This window comes from Caloenas nicobarica, chromosome 6 (assembly GCF_036013445.1).
Source record: "Caloenas nicobarica isolate bCalNic1 chromosome 6, bCalNic1.hap1, whole genome shotgun sequence".
NCBI lineage: Eukaryota > Metazoa > Chordata > Aves > Columbiformes > Columbidae > Caloenas > Caloenas nicobarica.
Window position 1 is genome coordinate 3,585,827 of NC_088250.1, and position 21,969 is coordinate 3,607,795.

The 21,969-nt window shown below is 39.8% G+C and overlaps 1 protein-coding gene across 2 annotated transcripts in view; it reads left to right on the top strand.

Moving 5' to 3' along the window:
• The window catches only part of HECW2 (HECT, C2 and WW domain containing E3 ubiquitin protein ligase 2), a 114,315-nt gene that overhangs the window by 84,481 nt on the left and 7,865 nt on the right, over window positions 1-21,969 (top strand). For both annotated transcript variants that reach the window (XM_065637257.1, XM_065637258.1), the window contains exons 17-28: window positions 361-457; window positions 1,223-1,306; window positions 2,263-2,372; window positions 6,273-6,393; window positions 7,800-7,913; window positions 11,418-11,570; window positions 13,066-13,164; window positions 13,790-13,919; window positions 14,510-14,656; window positions 15,283-15,397; window positions 15,997-16,082; window positions 17,214-17,326. In XM_065637257.1, the coding sequence (XP_065493329.1) occupies window positions 361-457; window positions 1,223-1,306; window positions 2,263-2,372; window positions 6,273-6,393; window positions 7,800-7,913; window positions 11,418-11,570; window positions 13,066-13,164; window positions 13,790-13,919; window positions 14,510-14,656; window positions 15,283-15,397; window positions 15,997-16,082; window positions 17,214-17,326 (1,369 nt within the window). The remainder of the gene's footprint in view (window positions 1-360; window positions 458-1,222; window positions 1,307-2,262; window positions 2,373-6,272; window positions 6,394-7,799; window positions 7,914-11,417; window positions 11,571-13,065; window positions 13,165-13,789; window positions 13,920-14,509; window positions 14,657-15,282; window positions 15,398-15,996; window positions 16,083-17,213; window positions 17,327-21,969) is intronic.

A 21,969-nucleotide genomic window follows, 5' to 3' on the forward strand; every position in this document is an offset into this window, starting at 1 on the left:
TGACTAATATTGAGAATAGATTTCAGTGCACTGAAAACCAAGGTCCCTGTAGTTTTAGTCTAGCAATGAATATTCTACCTCAGCTCAGAGTGTGAGTGATAAAATATAATAGAAATAGCTAACAAAAGTAGAACTGCTAACAGTGGGAAGAACATGTCGCAGTCAGGTTTGGTTCGTAATCAAGAAGCATGTTCCCCGAATGATAGTAGAATTGATGGCCTTACATGAAAAATTATTAACGTAATATTGCTGAACTTAAAACTGTGAAGATGAAGTCTTGCCGTTGTTATTGTTTGAAACTCAGAAGGAATGCAGTCCTGTCTTCTTGTTTCAGCATTATACTTTTGTTGATGTTTTCAGCTTACAATGACAAGATTGTTGCGTTTTTGCGCCAGCCCAATATATTTGAAATTCTACAAGAGCGTCAACCAGATCTTACTAGGAATCATTCGCTCAGGTAATAAAATTGGTGAAGTCCGCTATTCCATTTCAATACAAAATGGTAATTAGAATTTGTTTCTTTCATTAATACTAGCAGTGGAACCTAGCAGATTGTAGCCTTGTGGCCTATTCAAACTTACTCATAAAGCTGTGGGAAGTAGTTCTTTATTTTTATATAACTGTGAAATAAGATTTATAAGAACAGAGGTAATGTGTTATTACCAGATAAAGGTACCTACAATAAAATGTTTGGAACTAGTGGCATAAGAGATTTGTTGATGTCTTCAAAATGTGCCAGGCCAGCTGGATGGCACGGCAGATGAGTACATGTCCAGCTGGGACAGTGAGGCACTATGGCACAAATGGTTTTGTCCTTGTCTTCTTACTAGGTCCTGACCTAATGACCTTGGAGGTAGTCTTGTATTGATCAGAATTTTTAGTGTTTCTCCAAAATTTAAGAAAGGAGTAGCTGCAGGTTTTTGCATAGTTCAATGAGCCTGAACTTGAAGGACTGATGTTTTGAAATTTGGATCACTCTACTACCTGAAGCAGCCTGCACATTGAAGAGATGAGGGCAACAGGAGGATCGTTCCTCAAAATAAATTAGGTTTTTGGTTGTAATATTTTGCTGCTCACAAGGACATGGTGTGGCAGGGAAAAAAATGGTTTCTGTAATGCCTGGAGGTTTTTATGATGTACCCTGTACTTTTCTTGTTACTGTGGTGTGTATCAGTGCCTTATTTGCAAAAGAGATGTTGGAAGCTTTTTTTTGCTTCCCCAGGGAGAAGATCCAGTTCATCCGGACAGAGGGAACACCTGGGTTGGTGCGTTTATCCAGCGATGCAGACCTGGTCATGTTGCTCAGGTGGGCACAGCTGCTTCCCGTGCACCTCTGGACCGCGCTGGGGCCGCTGCTGAGGGGCCGTTAGGTGGGGACTGTGCTGATTTGGGGACCTCATCATTTCCCCTTCAGTCCTTGGACCTGCAGCTGGGACAGCTACGACTCAAGGCTCAGATTTTTTTATTTTCATCATGTTCAGTTTCTGTTAAGTTGGTGCAAAAGGAATTGCCTTTTTTGCACTGTTGAAATTTGCCATTTGATATTGGATACATTCTGATATTTAGATATTCTGTCTCTTTTTGGATTTGCTTCTGTTGACTGAAATTTTACCATCTATGCAGACTCTATGTACACAGATACAGTGATTGGGCTGCAAAATGTTTATTGTTTTTCTCTGAAAAGTTGTGTAGCAATAATAGATGAGGCATGAAATAACGCAACCTAAGCAGACGCAATGTGGTGATACCCATTTCAGCAACAGTGTTAGTAGTAAAGATAAAATAAGGAAATAACTTTTTGTGCCCACGAGCTTATTATTCAATAAACCCAACAAGTTCTGATGTGATTCTTAATCCTGGAGGCTTAGAATGTTTGTGTCTGTTCCTGGTCTTCGTGCAGTATTGCAGATCTTTTTTCCAGGAAAGTGTGACTAAGGTTATTGACCCCTTTGTAATGAGAACACAATAGGGGGGTTTTTTGGTTGGTTTCATTTTTAAAAAAATTAAAAAAATTAAAGGCTGATTAAATATATTTTAACCTTGAAAACAAATACCACATTATGTATAGTGATGTCCCACAAAAGTAGTAATTACTGTTGTCTAGTAACTTTCGAGGTCTGGTTGAGGGCATGGCAATAAAATATTTTGTAGCACTCTAAGTGTGCATAGTAGAGACAGCAGACTAGAAACTAAAGATTTGTTCCTAGAAAGTGAAAAATGCCATTTATTCAAATAAATGTGTTATTTGCTCCTTTTGACCAGCTTGTTTGAGGAGGAGATCATGTCGTACGTGCCGCCACATGCCTTACTTCATCCTAGTTATTGCCAGTCGCCGAGGGGCTCACCGGTGTCTTCGCCACAGAACTCCCCGGGTAAGTTGCTTGGGCACAGCAAAACCATTGCTCCTACTGGGTAAGGACCAGTTCCAGATCAGTAAACTCAGTATAGCTCACTCCTTCTGCCTTCCCTAAAGTCAGAGAATAAAAACAATAGAAAAAAACATTTTGACTCTCATTTTTTGTTGGCTGTCAAAATTGAAATTCGTGGCAGACTAAAGCCAAGATACTGCTGTTGGGAAGCTGTAACCTATTCCCCGTTGCAGTTCCCAGCTTTTAGATGGGTAAAGTTAAATGAGCCGGAGCATCTTCCGGGTGGTCAGTGAGCTTATTGCTGCAGTACTTTCATTACAATGGTATCTGTAAGATACTGCAGTAGAGCTAGTTCAGTTTACATTAGGCTGCATGTCATGACTTTCCACCTTCCTGAAGATGCAAGTTCTGTTGCTCCACCACCAACAAAAGATTTAGTCCTATTTTTGAGCAAAGTCGACTAATGTGATTGCATTTGATTGTCAAACTTGAGCCTTTGCCTTGGGCTCACAAAAAGTTTTGCCGGAAGAAAAGATTGGTGGATTACAACTTCAGAGGCTGTGATTTTGTTCTGACTTGTAAAACATGCAAACTTGTTTTTCAGTGATGAGAAACAACCAAGTGACTGCTCATGCCAAGATCCTGCTGCCTAGAGAATTAAAACTATGAGATCTAGTAACTGTACATTAAAACGCCAGTGTTAATGGGGCTGTGGGGCAACGAGTGCCAATTTTATGTAAAACCACCTTGTTGTCCCTTTAACATGAGTCCAAAAATAGCATTTTGCGGCTGTCTGGAAATACGCATATCAGAACGGAATGAAATTGAAATTTCTCATATTAACTAAGCTGCAGATCAGAATTATACTATTTCCAATATGACAAGTTGCATTTGACCTCTGAAGGGTAAGTACAGCAATTTGAAGTTTATAGGTGTCACCATTCTTAGTTTTCTCAAGAAGATAATAGGTAAATAAAATAAAATCACTGCAGTAAATTGGAAGTGGCCTAAGGGGATTTCTACAAATTTGAGAACAAAAGTATAGAGAAATAGGGAATATTTGGGATGTAAGCAACTCTAGGTAGTTTCAGACAATAAGAAAATTTTATCAGAAAAAGTACGGTGATTACTATGGGCATTTCCCAGTCCACAATCATAAAAAGCTCTGCCTTTTCAAGAAACCAGATTAAAACCGTTCATAAACATGTCCTGAGTGGTAGCTTTTCCTGCTGCTGGACGCAGGACTTCTGTAGGAGGTATTCAAAGAAACCGTATGAAGATCTTAATGATCTTACGACATTCTGCAAAACAGCAAATATAATACTCGCATGCATTGATATTTTTGATACATGTATGCTTTGGATATAATTGTTTCCCTTTGAAAAGAAAGGAAGAATGAAATCTGCATGTATGCATTTTATTTTCAACTGCAAACCTGGCAATCTTTGAGGAAACACAATTTTGGCTTTTGGAGTTACAATTTCTTCATTACTAGTGCATGCACCAAAGCACGCTGGGCAGGGCTTCACTCCAACAAAGTTATTTCAAAACGCGTTCAGTCTTTAACATGTGATATTCTCATCTGTTCCTCGAAGAAGTAGCACACAGTAAAGGATGGACAGGGATGGTTTTAGTCCTGTTCTCCTTAAAATTGTACCCTCTATTCCATTTCATAGAAAATATAGAGACCATTGAATCTCTCTGTCAGTCTGCAAGTATGCATGTTTGTGTTGGTGTACAAATGACTCTTTTGATGAGAAATTGCAAATAGCTCATGGTTTCTGTGGAGGCTCTGTGGTTTTTTGTCAGCTAAACTGGCTGTGCTTCAGTGCACGAGGGTGTGCGTTAAGGATCCTTTGTTCACATCAGTCACAATCGGTTGTACTTTCTCTTTTGGGGCAGATAATAGTCATGAAGCTGCTCTTTATATCTGTTTTAGAATATAACCTCTTTGAAAATCAAATATGATTATCACATCACTGGCGTTTTTTAGCTCTTCCATTAACATCTTTTGTTCCCAAGGCAGAAGTAATCACTATAATTGCCCAGGAATTTCTTGGCGCATGCATCTGATTTGCAATGAGAACTTGTCATGTGCCGACAGAATCCTGTACTGCTGATTTCTGAACCGTGAAGTCATGTGTTACCAGATTTATGTTCTGTGGTATCTCTCAGCAAGAACTTCCTTCGGGGGTTAAGATTAAAGTATGCTTTAGCTGCGTTTTTTTGGTGACTACATTTTTGTACCTACTTTGGCCCAAAGCAAAATAAACAAAGTGGGGGAAAAGGCCGATAATTAAAAGGCTGTTTACAGTTTCAAGTTCCTGTCAGTTTTCTAGAGAATTCAGCCGAGAAGCCCTTGGTGCTCTCAGTAAAAGAGGATACCCACCGTACAGTAATCAGGGACCGCGATTTGTTTTTCCAGAGTGGTCCTGCACGTTTCCATTGGAGCTCCCTGGATTTCCTGACACTTTCTATTCCTCCTGCACATCACTCTAAGCCTAGAACAAGTGGCAAGTGCCTTTCTGGTCAGACAGGTCTTGAGAAGACCTCTCATTCTCTCTCTGATCTCTGCAGAGAGATCGACTCTGCAGCTTCTTCCAGCAGCCGCTTCCGCAGGATGTTGCTCATCGTGTTTTCCCCCAGCCCTGTGTGCTTTGTGGCCGAGCAAGCTGCCCACAGCCTGAACGGATACACGTCCTCTTTCTTTCATAACCTCAAACGTTACCTTCCCATGCCTTCACCCATAGCAGCAATAAATGTTTCTGTATTGGCCTGATCTTGTACAGGGAGTCAAAAGAAAACTTGTGTAAGGTACTGGTTGTCACTTAAAAGACAGAAATCTACATGTACGTGCTTCTAAAGCACTCATTTGCGTTTCCAGTGAGTGACAGGCCGGTTAGATGACCACCAGTTGCAAATAAGTAGTTGTCAACCTATGTATGCTTTAGGGCTTGAGAAATTGTACATGTCCCCTGAGTTTTTGTGGGGGATGTCTACACAGCCATGCACGGGAGGAATTTCATGTCGGGAAAACTAGGGAAGAGGAGATGAACGTTACAGGGCTAGCATTAACTGCCTCTTTGGCACACTGTCTTGCAACCAAATCAATTGAGTTAATTTATCTAGGGAGGCAGTGGACGTTCTAATGGTTGTAATATTCAGAACAGATCAGACTAAACACATCATTTGTATATACTAGACTTGTACATGCAGATGTGGGGGTATGACATTTTTTTGGCATACAGATCTCATCTCTACTTTTAAGAAACCGACCCTCAAAAACAGTTTTTCAAAAATAAGATGACCGTCACCAGCACGTATGTTCCTGCAGTCACAAGTGAAAAGTTTCACAAAGTTAGATTTGGTAGACTTTTCATTTTTCCAATATTTTTCTTCCTTGTACTTCCCCAAGGAAAAACTTCTACTAAGGAATTTCCAAAAGTCTTCCTCCTTCAGCTTGACGTGTTCAACAGGGACACAGCAGAATACAGTCTGTTTAGGCTTCATTTCTGAGTTGTGGTTTTTCCTGCTAATATTAAAACCAGAACAGAGCAGAACATTTATTACATGAGCTGTCGTAAAGGTTAGATGTAAAGTGTACTTGACAAACAAAAGTTAAGTCTTTCCAGTTGATTGTGCTGGGTTATTTTATTCCATCTTTTGAATTGACCTGGATTTGCTCTTTTAAGACTTACTTTAGAAAGATGATACTATTGGAAATGAGCAACCAAAACATCTTGGATGCGGAGCACATTTGAAGTTATGCAGCTTTTACTCTTTATAAAGGTGACTAAGCTGAACACTTACTCCTTTTGCTGCTAAGGAGTCTTCTCAATAGAGGATGGGACATTAATCAGTTCATGTCACCACGGCTCATTCTTTGCTTGTTGCTTCCCGCAGGTACCCAGCGTGCCAATGCCCGAGCTCCAGCTCCTTACAAAAGAGATTTTGAAGCCAAGCTGAGGAACTTTTACAGGAAGTTGGAGACTAAAGGATATGGACAAGGCCCAGGGAAATTGAAGTATGTTGAAGAATCTCATGAAACCAGAGTTGTTTCTCAGGCAGCTTGCCCTGCCTTGTATGTCTACAATCTTCTTCCTACTAGAAGGAATGCAGATGTTATGGTTACCCTTGTACTTCAGGAAATATACAGCCTGCCATAAAATACTTAGTGCCAGCATGTGATTCATAGCAGGGGATACAGCGAGTTCTGAGCACTTCTTCTCTGTGTTTCCTCCAACTATATTTTCATACAAACAATATTACCAATACAGTACCAAAAAGCACTTTGGGAAGAGGCATACAGAACAGGAGGCATGTGAATTCTTCCATCATAGGAATTGCTGTGATAGAAACAGTTACGTTTTGTTATATCTTTTTCCACTGGAAAAACTAGACGTGCTTATCTTTTGTACAACATTGCCTGTATCAGTATCACAGTCCTCTTTAGTAAAAAGGACTCATAAAATTAAATGTTATTAAATTCTAAGCATTGCCTTAAAAAGTTGTTTATATTTTTACTTCAGCGCTCTGAGTGCTAGAGTGCTTGGCGTGAGGTCTTCCCTCCTTAATTTATTTGGTAATCATGTGTTTACATGTTAAGGGTCATCACAAGGCACTTTCCTAATTTTGTAAATTACCGTATCTTGTGCCAGCTATCAAACTTTCATAGTTTGATACTCTCATAGTAGCCATGAGGCACTAGAACTTTTTTAATCGTTTATTCTCTTAGAATAGGGAGGTAGGATTTTTGAATATACAGCAAGCTAAGTTTCAGGAAACTAATTAGACAAAGGTTTTTTTGGCAGAATATAAAGTGTTTAAGTAAGGAGGATTCTTTCACCTGTTATTTTTAGATCTTTGTGACACTTTCTCACTTTCACAGTCTTTTTTTAGAAAGTACGTTATGTTTTCACATGCGATGCTTCGGCCTGGTTTGGGGCAAACAATTGCCATTCCTTCTAGACTTTTTGTCACGTCACACTTACACTGGGGATAATGTAGGGATGTGTGATTCTGGAGTTACCGTTCAGTGCCTTTACCACTGGTTTTATCTTTTTCCTTGTTAAGAGGTTAGATTCTTGCTTACGGTAAGACTGATTTAGAGGCCCAGCCTTACAAAAGGATTTAAAACTTAATGAAATTGCTCACATCGAGACCCTTCCCATTGAAGCCTTTAGATAAGGGAAGAAGCAGGGTAGAAAAAATAAAACTACGCTTCTCTGTATGAGAGACGTTTTACTGAAATCTAAAGTAGATCTTTGAAGGAGGTAGATGAACAGACAGAACCTGCCTGATCTGGATCCAATTATCTGGCAGAAACTTGTATCTCAGTGAAGTCATCCTGTTACCTTGCCGTGTAAATAGATGTTTCCAACTGTGCCTCATGTTCACGAGCTGCTGTTTCAAAATTATTTTGCCCTTCAGATTAATCATCAGGAGAGACCACTTGCTAGAAGATGCCTTTAACCAGATCATGGGCTACTCAAGAAAAGATCTGCAGAGAAATAAACTCTATGTCACGTTTGTTGGTGAAGAAGGGTGAGTAGAACAGGGAAGTAAATGTGATCTCAGAATTCAGTGTGTCTTGCAGCTGCTGTTTGACCAAGCCTTGTGGTCTGGAGTGAAAAGAGGAAGGCTTGTGCTCAGGAAATGCCCCATACATAAGCCTAGAACATACAGCTGTTCAAGATGTCATTGTAGGCATTGTGAAATGTAACATATCCTGCCTTTGCAGAAGTAATGCATGTATTCATGTGCATTTTCACAATAGTTGGTGTGTGTTCCGGAACGTTGCTGGGAAAGCAAAGAAAAAACAAACTGCTTTCTCAGGTTGGACATAATTCTGTTCTGTCAGTGCTGCCATTATATCCCCTGTGCTGCGGGAGGTGTTCACTGCTGCTCCAGGCCAGGGCCTGTCTCACAAATAAAAGCAACTAAAGCAACTAGGCTGTCACTAGTGGTCAAATAAACACAAATATTCCTGATGTTTCAAAGGCACTTCAGGAAATGCTCAGTCTGTGTCTGATGAAAGTCTAACATGTTTTATACAGGTTGTGAGATGTGCATTGCAAAGCAAGATGTGGTTAGATTTTCTTGCAAGTGAAACTAGAACAACGTACTGTCTGCCTCTTCAGTCTCTCGATTTGTGCCCACTTCGTCAGATCTTAAAGCCCGCTGCATTAGGCACTAATATTTTTGTTTTATACATTTCATGAATGTATTTGTGAATACATTCACGATTTTATTCCTTGATATTTAGGAAGCTGCAGCACACCGCTCTTGCAATGCTGCAGTGCACATTATTGCCATGCTGTGTGAGTCTTTAAAAGAGCTCAGTTGTAATAGAAACATTTCATACAAGATTAGATAAAATTAATCTGTCTTGAAAACCCCTAAATCCTGTTGTTTGTTTGAAGTTCACCCTGAAGTGCTTAATGTTAATAAGGACTGAGTGAAGTCTTAAAATAAAAAGCGTTGACAGCTGAGAGCCAAGTGTGGACTTGTTCATCTAAATAATATCACCGAGCTGTGTGAGAAGAAGCTCAGAACTGGACTGACAGGGCTGGTGCAGGATGAGATTGCACTGTATTGACAGAGCAGGGCGGGGATGCAGGAACCAGGCTTGTCTTCCACAGCCCGACCAGCCGTTCCTTTCACAGCTACAACCTCCACTCACATTTAAAAATGAAAGGGAAGAATTTAAAATTATACGCGAGACAGAGGTCGACCCAGATAGACTGTCTCATCAGATGTCAGGCTGTTGCATTTCATCAGTCAGGACACTGAGGTGAAGAGTGACCTGGAAATGGGGCTGACATGTCCTGTTCCCATTATATCCAGCTTTACAGAAGAGTCTCCTCTTAATGGAAAAGAACGAGTTAATTAAGAACAAAGTCAACTTAAAATGACGTCAATTCTCGATTTACAAATCTGTGTTTTGAATGCAGAAGGGCTGTGTGCAAACAGTATTGTTTCATCAGAGATGGTGCAAGGATAAATCACATCAAACCGCTCATTTGGCTGGGTGTACAAAGACAGGCCAGGGTGGAGGAGAGGAGGACGAGGAGGTGGAGGAATACCCAGAGTTAATTGTTTCCTATTTGCTCCTCCTTTTCCTTTTTCAAGTTTTTAAGTGAGAGTTTGCCCTTGCATTGCTTTTCCTCTCAGTAAAGAGGTATAAGTCTTAAAGTAATGGGTAGTGAAATCCTTACAAATGAAAACATTTTAGTAATTAATGATTTATTATTGTATAAATTAGAAAGTGGGGCAACTCAGACATAGTTATTGCTGTTCATATGATTTTTCTCATAAGTCTCATGATGTTTGTACCTTCCTTGAACCTTCAATTTCTACAGTCGTGATGCTAGTTTAATGTCGTTACACTCATACCTCATGTGGTGATAAATGAAGAAAAATTTATTACAAAGTATATGGTTCTTTAAAGTTATTTTCCCTAAGTTCAATTAACTATTAGTAGAAGCTGCTTTGCATTTCAGAGTGGTAAACCTGAAGTATTAATGGTGCTTCCTAGGAGACGTGAGTCATGTTGCCAACAACAGATTTCTCTGCTCCCGAATACCCAGATGCCCCACAGTTGCAGCTGCTCTGTGGTTACATACCTCTCCTATGAAGTTTTCTCGCCCCTGTGCCAAGCCTTTAATTGTGGGATAAATCTGACTGGCAGTGCAGGACTCTCATGATTGATTTATTTAACATGACTCACAGTAACTCTGCGTAGAAAATGAGCTGTAGGAAATGGCTGGTAGTCAAGCACACAGTTTCTATTCTATCTTCTATTCTAATGAGTCTGATTATCCCAGAAATTTGCAAGAGTCTTCCAGGTGACCCTTAACTTAATCCTGGTATTTGTGCCAAGATTAGGATCCAACAGTTGTCTGTGATATCGAACCATTTTAGGTTTTTTTCTGCATTTTGAGGATGGACTTTGCCCTTCTTGCCAGGGTAAGGATTGGTTACAGTACCTCACTTCCAAAGCTTAACAGGAGCTAAGTGTTTCCAAATGACTGAGGGGAAAATGTTTCAACAGAGGAAAGAGGCTTTGTCCTCAACTCAATAACGCTACCTAGCCTTTACTTTTCTGACAACTTCATCCTCACAAACAACTCATATCTTCTGTAAAAGTTGATGAGCCAAAACATGAGTAGCAGAAGTCCTGAGCTTCTCTGTGATACTCCTGTCTGTGCACTTAGTACTAAAGGAACACCAGCTATGAAATCTTCAATCTATAGAAGATACGTCTTTGTATTTACTTTGTTAGAATTATAACAATCTCTCTTCCCCACGGAAAATCCCCAGTTTTCTGTTTTCGAAGTCTACCAGAGCATTGGCTTCATATTGAACTCATTTCACTGGTGACCTGCAGCATAATGTCAAAATTCAGTCTTACTGCTTTGTCAGCAATGAGTTTGTTTACGATTCAGGAAAAGGGGGTTATTTAAATTCCTTATTCATTAGTCCAGGAATCTCGACATAGCAAAAAAAAAAGGAAATGCACTCTCCAAAAGGCATTTAAATGCACTCAAGTTTGGAAGACAGACAAGAAAATTTAGACCAAGAAAGATAAATCACTGAAGCAATCTCCGATTATATTGCTAGGGAAAACAAATTCAAATTGTCCTGTTGTTGCAAATCTGCGAAGACAAAATAGGACCATTGTTCCTTTTCGTTCTTAATTTGTCAGATGCAGATATGTCTAATGTTGGCTCTTTTCATGTTTCGTCCCTGACCCCCAATTATTTGGTGATATTCCTGTGGCAAAGAGGCGATTACAGCTGGAGCCAAAATGTTTGATGAGTGCAGCCCGCACAGAGCACTTGATTCCTGCCCTCCAAGCCATTCCATTTCTAAGTAGCCCCGCGAGGACTTCACATACCTTGGCATGAAGCAATCTGCAGGATAAGGCTTCTGGTTAAAATCTTGCGAAATTTTAATTAAAATACAGCGTAAGGAATGTAGATTCAAAAAAAGCTTTTCTTTGCACAAAATTAACACTTTATAGTAATGTCAGGTTTCTCTTTAAAGGTTGGACTACAGTGGGCCTTCAAGAGAGTTTTTTTTCCTGGTGTCCAGAGAGCTCTTCAATCCATATTATGGTTTGTTTGAATATTCAGCCAACGATACCTATACAGTACAAATAAGTCCCATGTCTGCTTTTGTAGACAATCACCACGAGTGGTAAGAATTATTTTTATTTTTCTTTTTTCAGATAAGTTTTCTGCTATTCCCACTTGTAGAAGATTACTCATATCTGCTCAGACATATAACACAGAATCTGATCTTTTTAACCAGCAGCAAAATAATTGCATCTCTTTAGACTTTCCTGGTTTTGTTTTCTCATGTGGTTTTAAATGATGTTATTTCTCACAAGGTCAGCAAAACTATGATTTGGAACATGTGCCACAGGATTGTCTCACAACACAGCTCTCTGTGTTTCTTGTACGTTAGCAGCCATTTCATAAAAGCAATTAAAAAAAGAAAAAAATGAAAGAGTGGCTTTTTGTCAATAAGGAGATGAAGGGAGATTTCCAACAGGTGTTGCTGTATGTAGTTTGATTGAGTCTTACTAAAGAGCACAGAGGTCTCCTCAGTGGGAAAAAACCAACATTATCCATTGGAAGGAACTCTATGGAGTTACCTTAATTGGGGGCAAAGGGAAGATCCTGTTTACATAGCTCTTAAGCAAATTCTGTACACACACACATACTTCTAAAATAGTTATCAAGGATTTTTTACATAATCTCATTTTCACACTTATAAGTCAGTTTAAACTATCTGCAGTTGATTTAAGCCGTCGCCCTAAGTCTGTAAAGCTGTGCCATGAATATTAACAGAGGATTCTGTTGTGTAGGGAGTTAAATTACAGTGACCATGGAATGACAACTGCTCATCTGTGTGCGACAGATACTTACAGAGTTCTTATTTATTGCAAGCCAGTTATGAAGAATGTGTATCAGAAAGGAATCTCATTACTAGTTTTAAAAATTAATAGACAATTCAATGGTTTGCTGCGTCCAGTTCAGTTAGTTGAAGCCACCTACCTGTTGAACCCCAGCGCTGCAACAATAAATGGCATGTGCTGTATTGGAAAAGCAGAACAGTCTGGCAAAAAGGGAAGGAAGAAAAACTTAATGTGCCGTGAGGCTTCTGCCAACATTTTGTGTTCATCCCTGGCTCATGCCGTGCTGGACCAGAGACTTGGGGTGCGGGAGGCACGACCCCTCTCTCATTCTCCTGGGAATATTTGCAAAGACCCTACTATTTTGAAGTTGCTGCCATCTGATCTCAAATCTGTCCAACTCCCTCCCTCCCCTCAACCCTCCTTGCACACCCGACAAAATGTGTGTAAAGAAAATGAACAGTGGCTATCATTTTGGAAGATACACTTTTATAAAGAGGCTGGTCTGGCAGGGGTTGATGGGGTTAATATGGATTTGACATTTTTGAGAAGTTGCAACTTAGGTATCTGAGGGATTTTCCACACCCCGCAGACTTGCATTTTTTCTGTGCCTTACTGAGAATGTAAAAGAAACACGAGAAAAAAAAATACCACAATTCAGACATAGCTATCTGATTTAAAAATGCTATTTGGAAATATATGTAAGTTTTGATGACAGAGCAGTGTCCAAACCACCAAGTTTCAGTATAATGATTGTAACTCCTTCTCTTCCAGGTTCAGGTTTAGTGGTCGAATTCTTGGTCTTGCTCTGATACATCAGTATTTGCTGGATGCCTTTTTTACACGACCCTTTTATAAAGCCCTCCTCAGAATGTGAGTACAACTGTTCTGTCTCCTTTTTTGTTTGGTTCCTTCCCAACGGACAATGACATTTTGTGTATGCATAAACTATGAAGTTTTATCGTCAAAGAAGACAGGCTATTACTTATAATTTGATGATTTTATTTCAGTCCAGGACTTTTTTGAAAAGTTCACTTGTTTCCGCTTATAGTTTTTAGCCAGTTACGTAGTACTCAGAATGTTGTTTCTGATTGGTATGAAAACCTCATGTTTTGTTTTAGCCATGTTATCAGCTTTCTTCTACAAAATCTCACATTTGAAGTTATACAATGAAACGCTGTGGGTTTATTCCAGATTATTAATAGAGTTCTTATTCATTTGTCTTGTAATGACTCAGAGGATAGGATATGAATCACTTTGTAGCTTAGACTGCCAGACCCGTTCTCAGAGGTAGGCTGGTTGGCGGCGATCTCCATGTTGAGGAGCTTTACTTTGATAACAGTTCAGACTCTGTTTTCAGAACTTCTTTATTCTATGGATTTTTCTCTTGGCCCCTGTTCTCAGTCTGTTTTTCAGACCCGTCCTATCTCAGTGTAGTTACTGAGCACACGCCGCTGCCGTCATCTGAATTTCTGTGTTTTCTTCTTGTTTCCGCCAGACTCTGTGACCTGAGTGACCTGGAATATCTTGATGAGGAATTCCACCAGAGCCTGCAGTGGATGAAAGACAATGATATCCATGATATCCTCGATCTCACATTTACTGTAAATGAAGAAGTTTTTGGGCAGGTGTGCAAGATTCTTAACTTAATTTCCTTTGGGTATTCTACCGCTAGATAAACACTTATTTGGACAGAAGAATGATTGTCATCCCGTGCTCATTTGACCTTGTTTTTATAAAATTCTCGCTGATGAAAACAATGTTGAAATCTAAGGAGGAATTGTTATTTGTAACCCAGCAAACATGTATTTCTGGTTAAGGAGATTTTCTGGAGACTATCTGAAATACCCAAATTTTGAACTGCTCTGCTGGAGGTAGTTCACCTGAATTTAATTGTGTCAGCATACAAAGGTATTACAATGCCTTTGTTATGATAGTATTTAGATTGCTTCACTACTTTAATTACTGCAAAGATTGTTTCTTCTTCTCTGCTTAATTCTTCATACTAAATGTGAAGATTCTTCAGACTAAGTGGGATTTTAAATATTATTTTATCAAAAAAAAGATTTCTCTTATGTTCTCTTATTTCACATGCTAAAGTCAGTCTTGGCTACTGCTTTGGAGGAATTACTTCAACTTAAAAGTTTATATTACTATAATTCTTTCTTTTGTCTTTATAATACCGTGTTGTCATTTGGTCATATTTTTTTTTCCAAAGATCACAGAACGGGAATTAAAGCCAGGAGGTGCCAACATCCCTGTCACCGAAAAGAACAAGAAAGAATATATAGAAAGAATGGTGAAATGGAGAATTGAGAGAGGAGTTGTACAACAAACAGAAAGTCTAGTTCGTGGTTTCTATGAGGTAAAAAAACTCCAGAAAAAAAACTACTTTCTTCCTTTATCCTTCCAAAATATTTTTCTCCTGATATACATTTCCCCAATAGCATCCCAAAAAGCAGATACAAATGTAATGAGAAGTGCCCTTACAGGTATCTGGGAGGGTGGGTGGAAATAAAATCATTGTTAGTCATTGCATTAAACACTATGGTTATATCTCTTCTTTCATCTGGAAAAACAACTGATGACTGTTGGTATGATTAGCAGGAATGTTTGTTAAAGTGACCCATTTGTTTCTTTGTTGGGCCTTTGAGGTTTTTTGTGTGCAGGTCATACTCAGTGTAACATGGTAGATTGAGTGTATTTCAAGGTATTTCTCTCTTACCTGTTTTAACATGGACAGTTAAATTGAATGTATTGAATTTAATTTGTCCTGAAATAATTCAGTGTTATTTGCCACTGTGATCCTGTAATGAAACTGAATGGAACTGCAGCATAAGAAAAAGAAGTCCTTTAAAAAGAAAAAAAAAAAATTCTTTCCACTCGTGAGAGAAATGTTACCTGGTAAACGTCTTAGTAGCAGAAAAGCTATGGGGAGATAAAAATCACTAAAGGAAGATATGTTTCTAAGCATTTGATTTCCTTTCACAGGTGGTTGATGCGAGGCTGGTGTCTGTGTTTGACGCCAGAGAACTGGAACTGGTTATAGCTGGAACAGCAGAAATCGACTTGAGCGACTGGAGAAACAACACAGAGTATAGAGGAGGTGACCTGAATTCTGAATTGTTCCCTGGCAGTGGTGGGGGGCCTGGAATTACCCAGTTTCTAAGACACTAAAGACCATCATATAAGATACATCTTTGGTATCTTCTGAATTTCTGTGGTTAAGGTTGCATTAGGAGAAGGTAATTTGTCTGGTTGAATTCTGAGTAGGACCTACCTCCTTTCCACTCTCAAAGATGACAGGGAATTAGAAGCAATCCCAGTGACTGCGGGCCAGCACTTGAGATAATTTGAGAACAATGGAAGATTTAGGAACTACTTTGAAGAGAGGTGGTTGCAGCATCATTTGTAGCTTTAGATATATGAAAGGTACAGCACTGGAATATTTCAAGAATTGGCATTCCTAATGGAAGAAGTGCTTGCAAAAGAGTTTTCGCTCCTTTTTGTCATAGTAAGTTAATTCTCTGCCCTTAAGGTTTTTAAACATTTCAGGAGTCTTCTTTCACCTCCTGTCTTTTGCTGCAATTGAATAAGAAACGTGGCATTATTGTCGCTAGGGCCAAACTAGGAACTATTTACTTACTATTCTCTCAACCACTTTTGTAGCACCTGAAGGTATAAAGACTCTTCTTGTTTTAACAGGTTATCATGACAATCACATTGTAATTCGGTGGTTCTGGGCGGCTGTGGAGAGATTCAACAATGAACAACGACTGCGACTTTTACAGGTAAGAAATCGGCTGATCTGTGTCGAAAGAGTGTGCATCATTAAAATTATGTGCTAAACTCGTCCCATCCAGGTTTATGACATCTAAAAATTATGGTGATGCTGGCTAGTGGGAATAACCTGACAATAAGCAGAGACTAACTGTACTAATCGTAAGGGACTGAAATAAACAGCAAGTAATAAGTCAGTAGCAAAAAAAACATAAAGGGAGAAAAGCATGTTTAAAATGATGTATAACTTAACCACATTTATTTAAGAACGTATCCAACATCAAACGGCAAATTTCAACAATGCAAAAAATGCAATTCCCTTTGTACCAACCTAGTACTTAAAAAAGATCTGTAAAAAGCAGCGCAGGACATTTCATTTTCTGGAGAGCCAGAGGTGTCTGCTGATATGTTCCTATCACATCTGTTAGTCAAGTTTTTATCATATCCAGATCGTTAAATATTAAGTAGCCTCTGATCTGTCAAAATCCATGTTTGATCTATTAGTTCAGAACAGGTTCTAATTAAATCTGCTCAATAGACAGCATTCTACCTAACCTTCAGAATTTAGTCCTTTCCTTACAGTATTTAGTAATGGTTTATGAAGATAGAATCATAGAATCATTTCAGTTGGATGAGACCCTCAGGATCATCAAGTCCTACCATAACCTAACCTAACTCTAGCACTAAACCATGTCCCTAAGAACCTCGTCTAAACACCTTTTAGACCCCTCCAGGGATGGTGACTCCAACACTTCAATATTGAAATCCACATTGCCAAAAAGGCTTAACACAAAGCCATTATCACACATGATTACTTTTCTCTTAGTTCCTCGTAATACAGAATAAAAACAGTAGGGAAAACCTCACTTAGGTAAGTTACTTCCTATTAGTAGTGTTTTATTCCACAGTATTTATGTAGAATAATTACTCTTTTAAAGAGAAACGTTTGAAGGAAATCAATCTGATAAGTTGTCTCTTCTGGAGCCCTATCAAGGAATAATGATCTATTTTCCCTTCTCCACCACCGAAAGTAGCATTTCTTATTTGTGCCTCACAAATTTCAAATGCTTTTACATAAGCATTTGGACCCATTTCTGTCCTGCACCATCTGCGCATCCCATCTCGTGATGCTTTGTGTGCAGTTTGTTACAGGCACGTCCAGCATCCCGTACGAAGGATTCGCCTCTCTGCGGGGGAGCAACGGTCCCCGGAGATTCTGCGTGGAGAAGTGGGGGAAGATCACTGCTCTTCCCAGGTACAGCTGCGCGTGTGTTAAAGCTAGAGATGCTTTAGATAACCAGTCACCAGGATGATAGATAAGCTGTTTGAGAAACACAAGCAAGTTTTAGCTGAATATGAAATATGCTCTGCCTTACGTGAAAATTTACTTCCCCATTGTTCCAGTGTCTGATGCATCCGTTTTTCTTTGAACTAATTTTTTTTTCTAGGGAGATGGACAAGGCAGTGTGGCTGACATCCATACTTTAATGCTTTTTTTGTGGAAAATTATATTAGAATGAGAACTACTTCTGAATTTGATTTTGTTATATTTTGATTAAATGTGCAATATTTACTCTGTGAACGTGCAGTTCATCACTTGGGAGCAAAGACTAATATGAATTCAAATTAAATATCACTTGTGACTCTGAGTGAAAGCTAATATCAGACTTTTTGGATTAGACACATAACGGTATAATTTAGTAATGTAATTTTTATGCTTTGTCAGAGGTCAGGAGTGTTAACAAATACGGAAGATGCAAGTTATGAACTGCAGAAGGGGTGTGTTTTGAGGAGAAGACCATTTGACTTAAGAGGCAGCACAGGGACAAGAGAAGGCGAAATTTTAAAGAGCGCAAGCAGGGTCAACTGAAATACATGAAAAGGGTAAAGGAAGAGCAGGAATTGGGTTGTGCAAGGCGGGTTCCAGCCTTTTCTGTATTGTGATCAGGCCGATATGTTTCTAGATTTCCTTTCATCCAGTTCTATAATTCTGTGGCCTCAAAAGTGGGTTAGCAGTGGTTAGAAATACAGATTAATGTGCCGAGTGTGGGGGAGCTACCACCACTTAATCAGATCTCAGCCTTAGTGTGCTGCTTATAGCCTGTGGTAGGAGTTTTGGGCTGGGCTCATCCCTGGAGGACATTCAAGCCTAATCCTCGCCCATTCCTCTTAAACAAGATTCCTCCGGAGTAACTTGCATTCAAAGTGTCTTTTTAGACACAAAGCACCTGTCAGGCACACAGAGAGCTCCTCTGACCAACAACCCTTAGCTTTTTCCCCCAGGTCACTGCAGGAAAAGTTTGGGTTTCGTCTCTTGGGTTGGGTTCTGCCTGGACGCTGCCATTTGAACCGTATTGAGAAAGTCAGAGGCGCAGAAGCGGCACCGAAATCCACAGGCACAGCAGGTGGCCTCTAACAAAGCTACCTTGCCAGTTTACAGTACAAGTGAGAGCCAGGCGACCGAGGATTAAAGATAAGCAAATTCTGGAAATTGCTATTTCAAATCAAATTCTTGACTATCTTTTGGCGGCCTAGTAATGCCTTGTAGCCTGGTAAGTCTGCTTTACAGTTTGATTATGATTGACCTATGCACTGGCTTTGATTCTGCTTAAAAAGAAAAAAGCTTTGATTTAAAAAAAATAATTTCTCACTTCAAAATGTAAGATTTCTTTGTGAGTTTAAGTAAGAAAAGAGATTGTGCGAGTTTTTCCATATATTGTCTGGTACTGGAATTCCTGGTGCTGACAAGCACGGCTTGCAGTGTGGAAAAAGTCAGGACATGCCTGAACCCGATGCTCAGAATTTCCTCTGGAAAGGTTATATAGAGCCCTGATTGTAATAAACTGCAGAATAAAACTGCTTCCTGTAGAGCAACGTGGAGAAACATGTCAAGAATCTCTGCTACTGTTCAGCAAATACAGGGGAAATGCCAACTCTTCACATTTAGGAGGATGTATCATACCCTTGAAGTTTCATTTATGATTCCCTTGGGTAGGAAACATTTGATTTTTGTCTCTGTGGATAGTTTTTAACATGCATGCGTGAGAATTAAAGTAGACTAACACCACACTTCATAAAATAAGGAGCTGCATATGACACATATCTACAGCTGTCATGAGCTGGCAATTCCTGCCATTCACACGTGGAAACTCTCATAAAAATAAAATGATCTTCCACGTTTATGCTTAAAATGGGATAAGCCCTAAGCAGAAAGGAGTATTTGCATTTTTACGTATCTGGTTCCTGCCTATAGTTTTGTGTAGCTTCAGCCTGTGTCTCACCAGCTTCAAGGACTCGCTGTGTGAACACCAGGTAGCACTGGCTTGAAGGGAAGACGCGGTTACAACCACCCCGAGACGCAAACTTTCCACGGGTGTCCAAACAAGCCCTGCCTGGGTAAACACCTGCTGGTTCTGCCCAGAACGCTGCCCTAGGACTCTGCGACTCTTCCTGATTCTCAGATAAGGAAAGCGTTTGTGCGAAGGCACCGTCACTCCCTCGTAGCAGTGTTACACTTTGCAAATTGTCCTGTTGATCTCAGCGGGAGCGCTGGTGAAATTCGGTAATACTTGGTGTGAGGGTGGCAAAAGCTCGGACTCAACAAGCTAGTGGACTTTGTTTCTTCCTCTGTCTCTAAAAAATCTACTGTGCTGCTGAAAACACATAAGAATATCCGTCCCCATCTCTTTGAGACACAGGAGGCGAGTATTGTAGTTACTTAGGTATGAGATTGTGGTCTAAGGAGCTGCGAATAGAAACACAAAGTATTCACTAGATGTTTATCTAGTTCCCGCTGTTCTGGCTGCTGTGTAATCAGTACTGCTGAATCAAAATTGCGAGATTTGTGAGAGGCGCACATCAGGTTGCCTGGGTTGTATCACTGTCTTTTACGCTAGTAAGTCACTAACATGTAAAAGGGCCTGAAAAGATTATTACAGGTTTAGTTAGTGCCATCCCCGATGCCACTTCTACCATCCCGAGGTAAAAAAACCTTTCTTCTCAAAGACTTGCAAAGCTCCTTGCCAGGGTGAGAAAAGCATGTGTTGCCTCAGAAGACAAAGATCTTAAGTTTTTGTCTGTTTTAATGACTGGTTTTCCAAATCAGTGGTTGCATTTTTGAAACTGCCCTCAAAATTAAGATCGAACTCAGTTCTCTCAATAAATGTAAACAACATGCCGGCTTACTATTAAACCAGTTTGGAATGAATCTCTTGCTAATTATATCCTATGTCTTTTATAATTTGTGGTTTTACAGCCCACACAGCGTGATCCATGGTTCTAATGAGCGGCTGTCAGCCCCATGCAGCAGGAACTTGTGGTTAGACTGTTAATTGCCTAAGATTCTTCCACACTCTGCACTGAACTCAAGGGATCACTGAGTTCCAGTTGCCCAGTTGCTGCTGGGTCTAAATCAGTCTCTTTCTTCAGAAGGGAATATTTTTTTTTCCTTTTAAGTATTCTGCAGGAAATGCAATAATTTAATCTACAGCACAGATGTTACTTTGTAAGGTTTTTTGGAAAGGCAGATGAGGAGTAGAAAGCAAGCTTAGAGGGGTGCCTGGGTGGAGAAATTTTACCAGGCTCCTGGAACACAGGGTGGGGAAAATGCCCTCTCTGCTATACAGATACACTATGTATACTATCTGTATATATGCTATGTACTGTCTGTACTGGCCATGTACTTCTAAGTACCCTGTATTTGGGGACGGCGCAAAATTCAATGCTTTTTTAAGCGACTGCACATTTGATGTTCAGACTATATTTATAATAATAGTGTGAGCTTCTGTACAGTGTATACATTTCTTCAGCCTCATATTTTTGTGACACTACAAAGCTGTATCTAAGCGAGTGTTGCACCTTCAATGAGGGCTTGTAATGGACTCTTATGTTTTTAACAAATGAGATTAACCCACTTCATGCTCCATCCCCATAACTGGGAGCCAAGAGCCACTTAAAACAATAATGAATGAGCTTGTTCCCATGGAAGGCAATGCTTTCTGGCTCAGAGAAAGCTCCGTACAGGTCTGTTGTAGACACTCGCATTTCTGGGAGTGGTTTGGCTAAATGAGGAGTTGTATTTGCTGCAAAGAGCGACCTTGGTCAGTCCTTCCATTGACATTATGTTACCCGTTTACACTTAATATGGATCATCGTGACGAAGGGCAGGTCACTGCAGGAAAAGTTTGGTTTTCAGCTGGATCTTATTTAAATAACACCGTGATGCGTTTTATTGCAAAAGAATAAAGTATTTGTAAGCAGAGACCTGCCAAAATACAAAAAGGTTTTAGTCCTCTAAAACCAGGCTAAATGAGGCTTTGGTACAAAGCTTCAGAGTGGCAAAGATGCCTCCTTTGGCTTCTCCTCGCATCGTTTCTTCCTCCAGAACCCATCCCATTAGTAGTTCTGCTCTCTATTTCACTAGAGCAGGCTCATCCAGGGTAGTGTTTTAGAAAGTGTTATCCTTAGCCTGCCCTGAAGTCAGGCAATGACATCCGTTATTCTACTACAAGGGAGATTGTCATCTCCCTTTTCATTCCCTGGAAGGGGTTTTGAGAGTCACTTCCAAGCATGTCAGAAAAAAACTGAGGTAGATGGACTTTGGGAACTGAGAAATGAGGCCTGTGGTTGGCCTCTTAAGGAAGCAGGGTGGAATGCTAGAGGAACGTGCATAGTTTCATGTAATTACAACAAGTATTGTTCTAAAGGTCGTTGGCTTGCAGGGCCAGAGATGTGGACAGTGTAAATCAGCACAAACAGTAATTTCCCAAGAACATCATCCATATGCCAAGGAAATGTAGAAGGAGGAGCATCTAATTTGTCTGTTCCTTTACTACTGTGGGATTGTTTCCTGTATATCTAGAGTATTTTTTAATACGTCATCAAATCTAATATCTTATG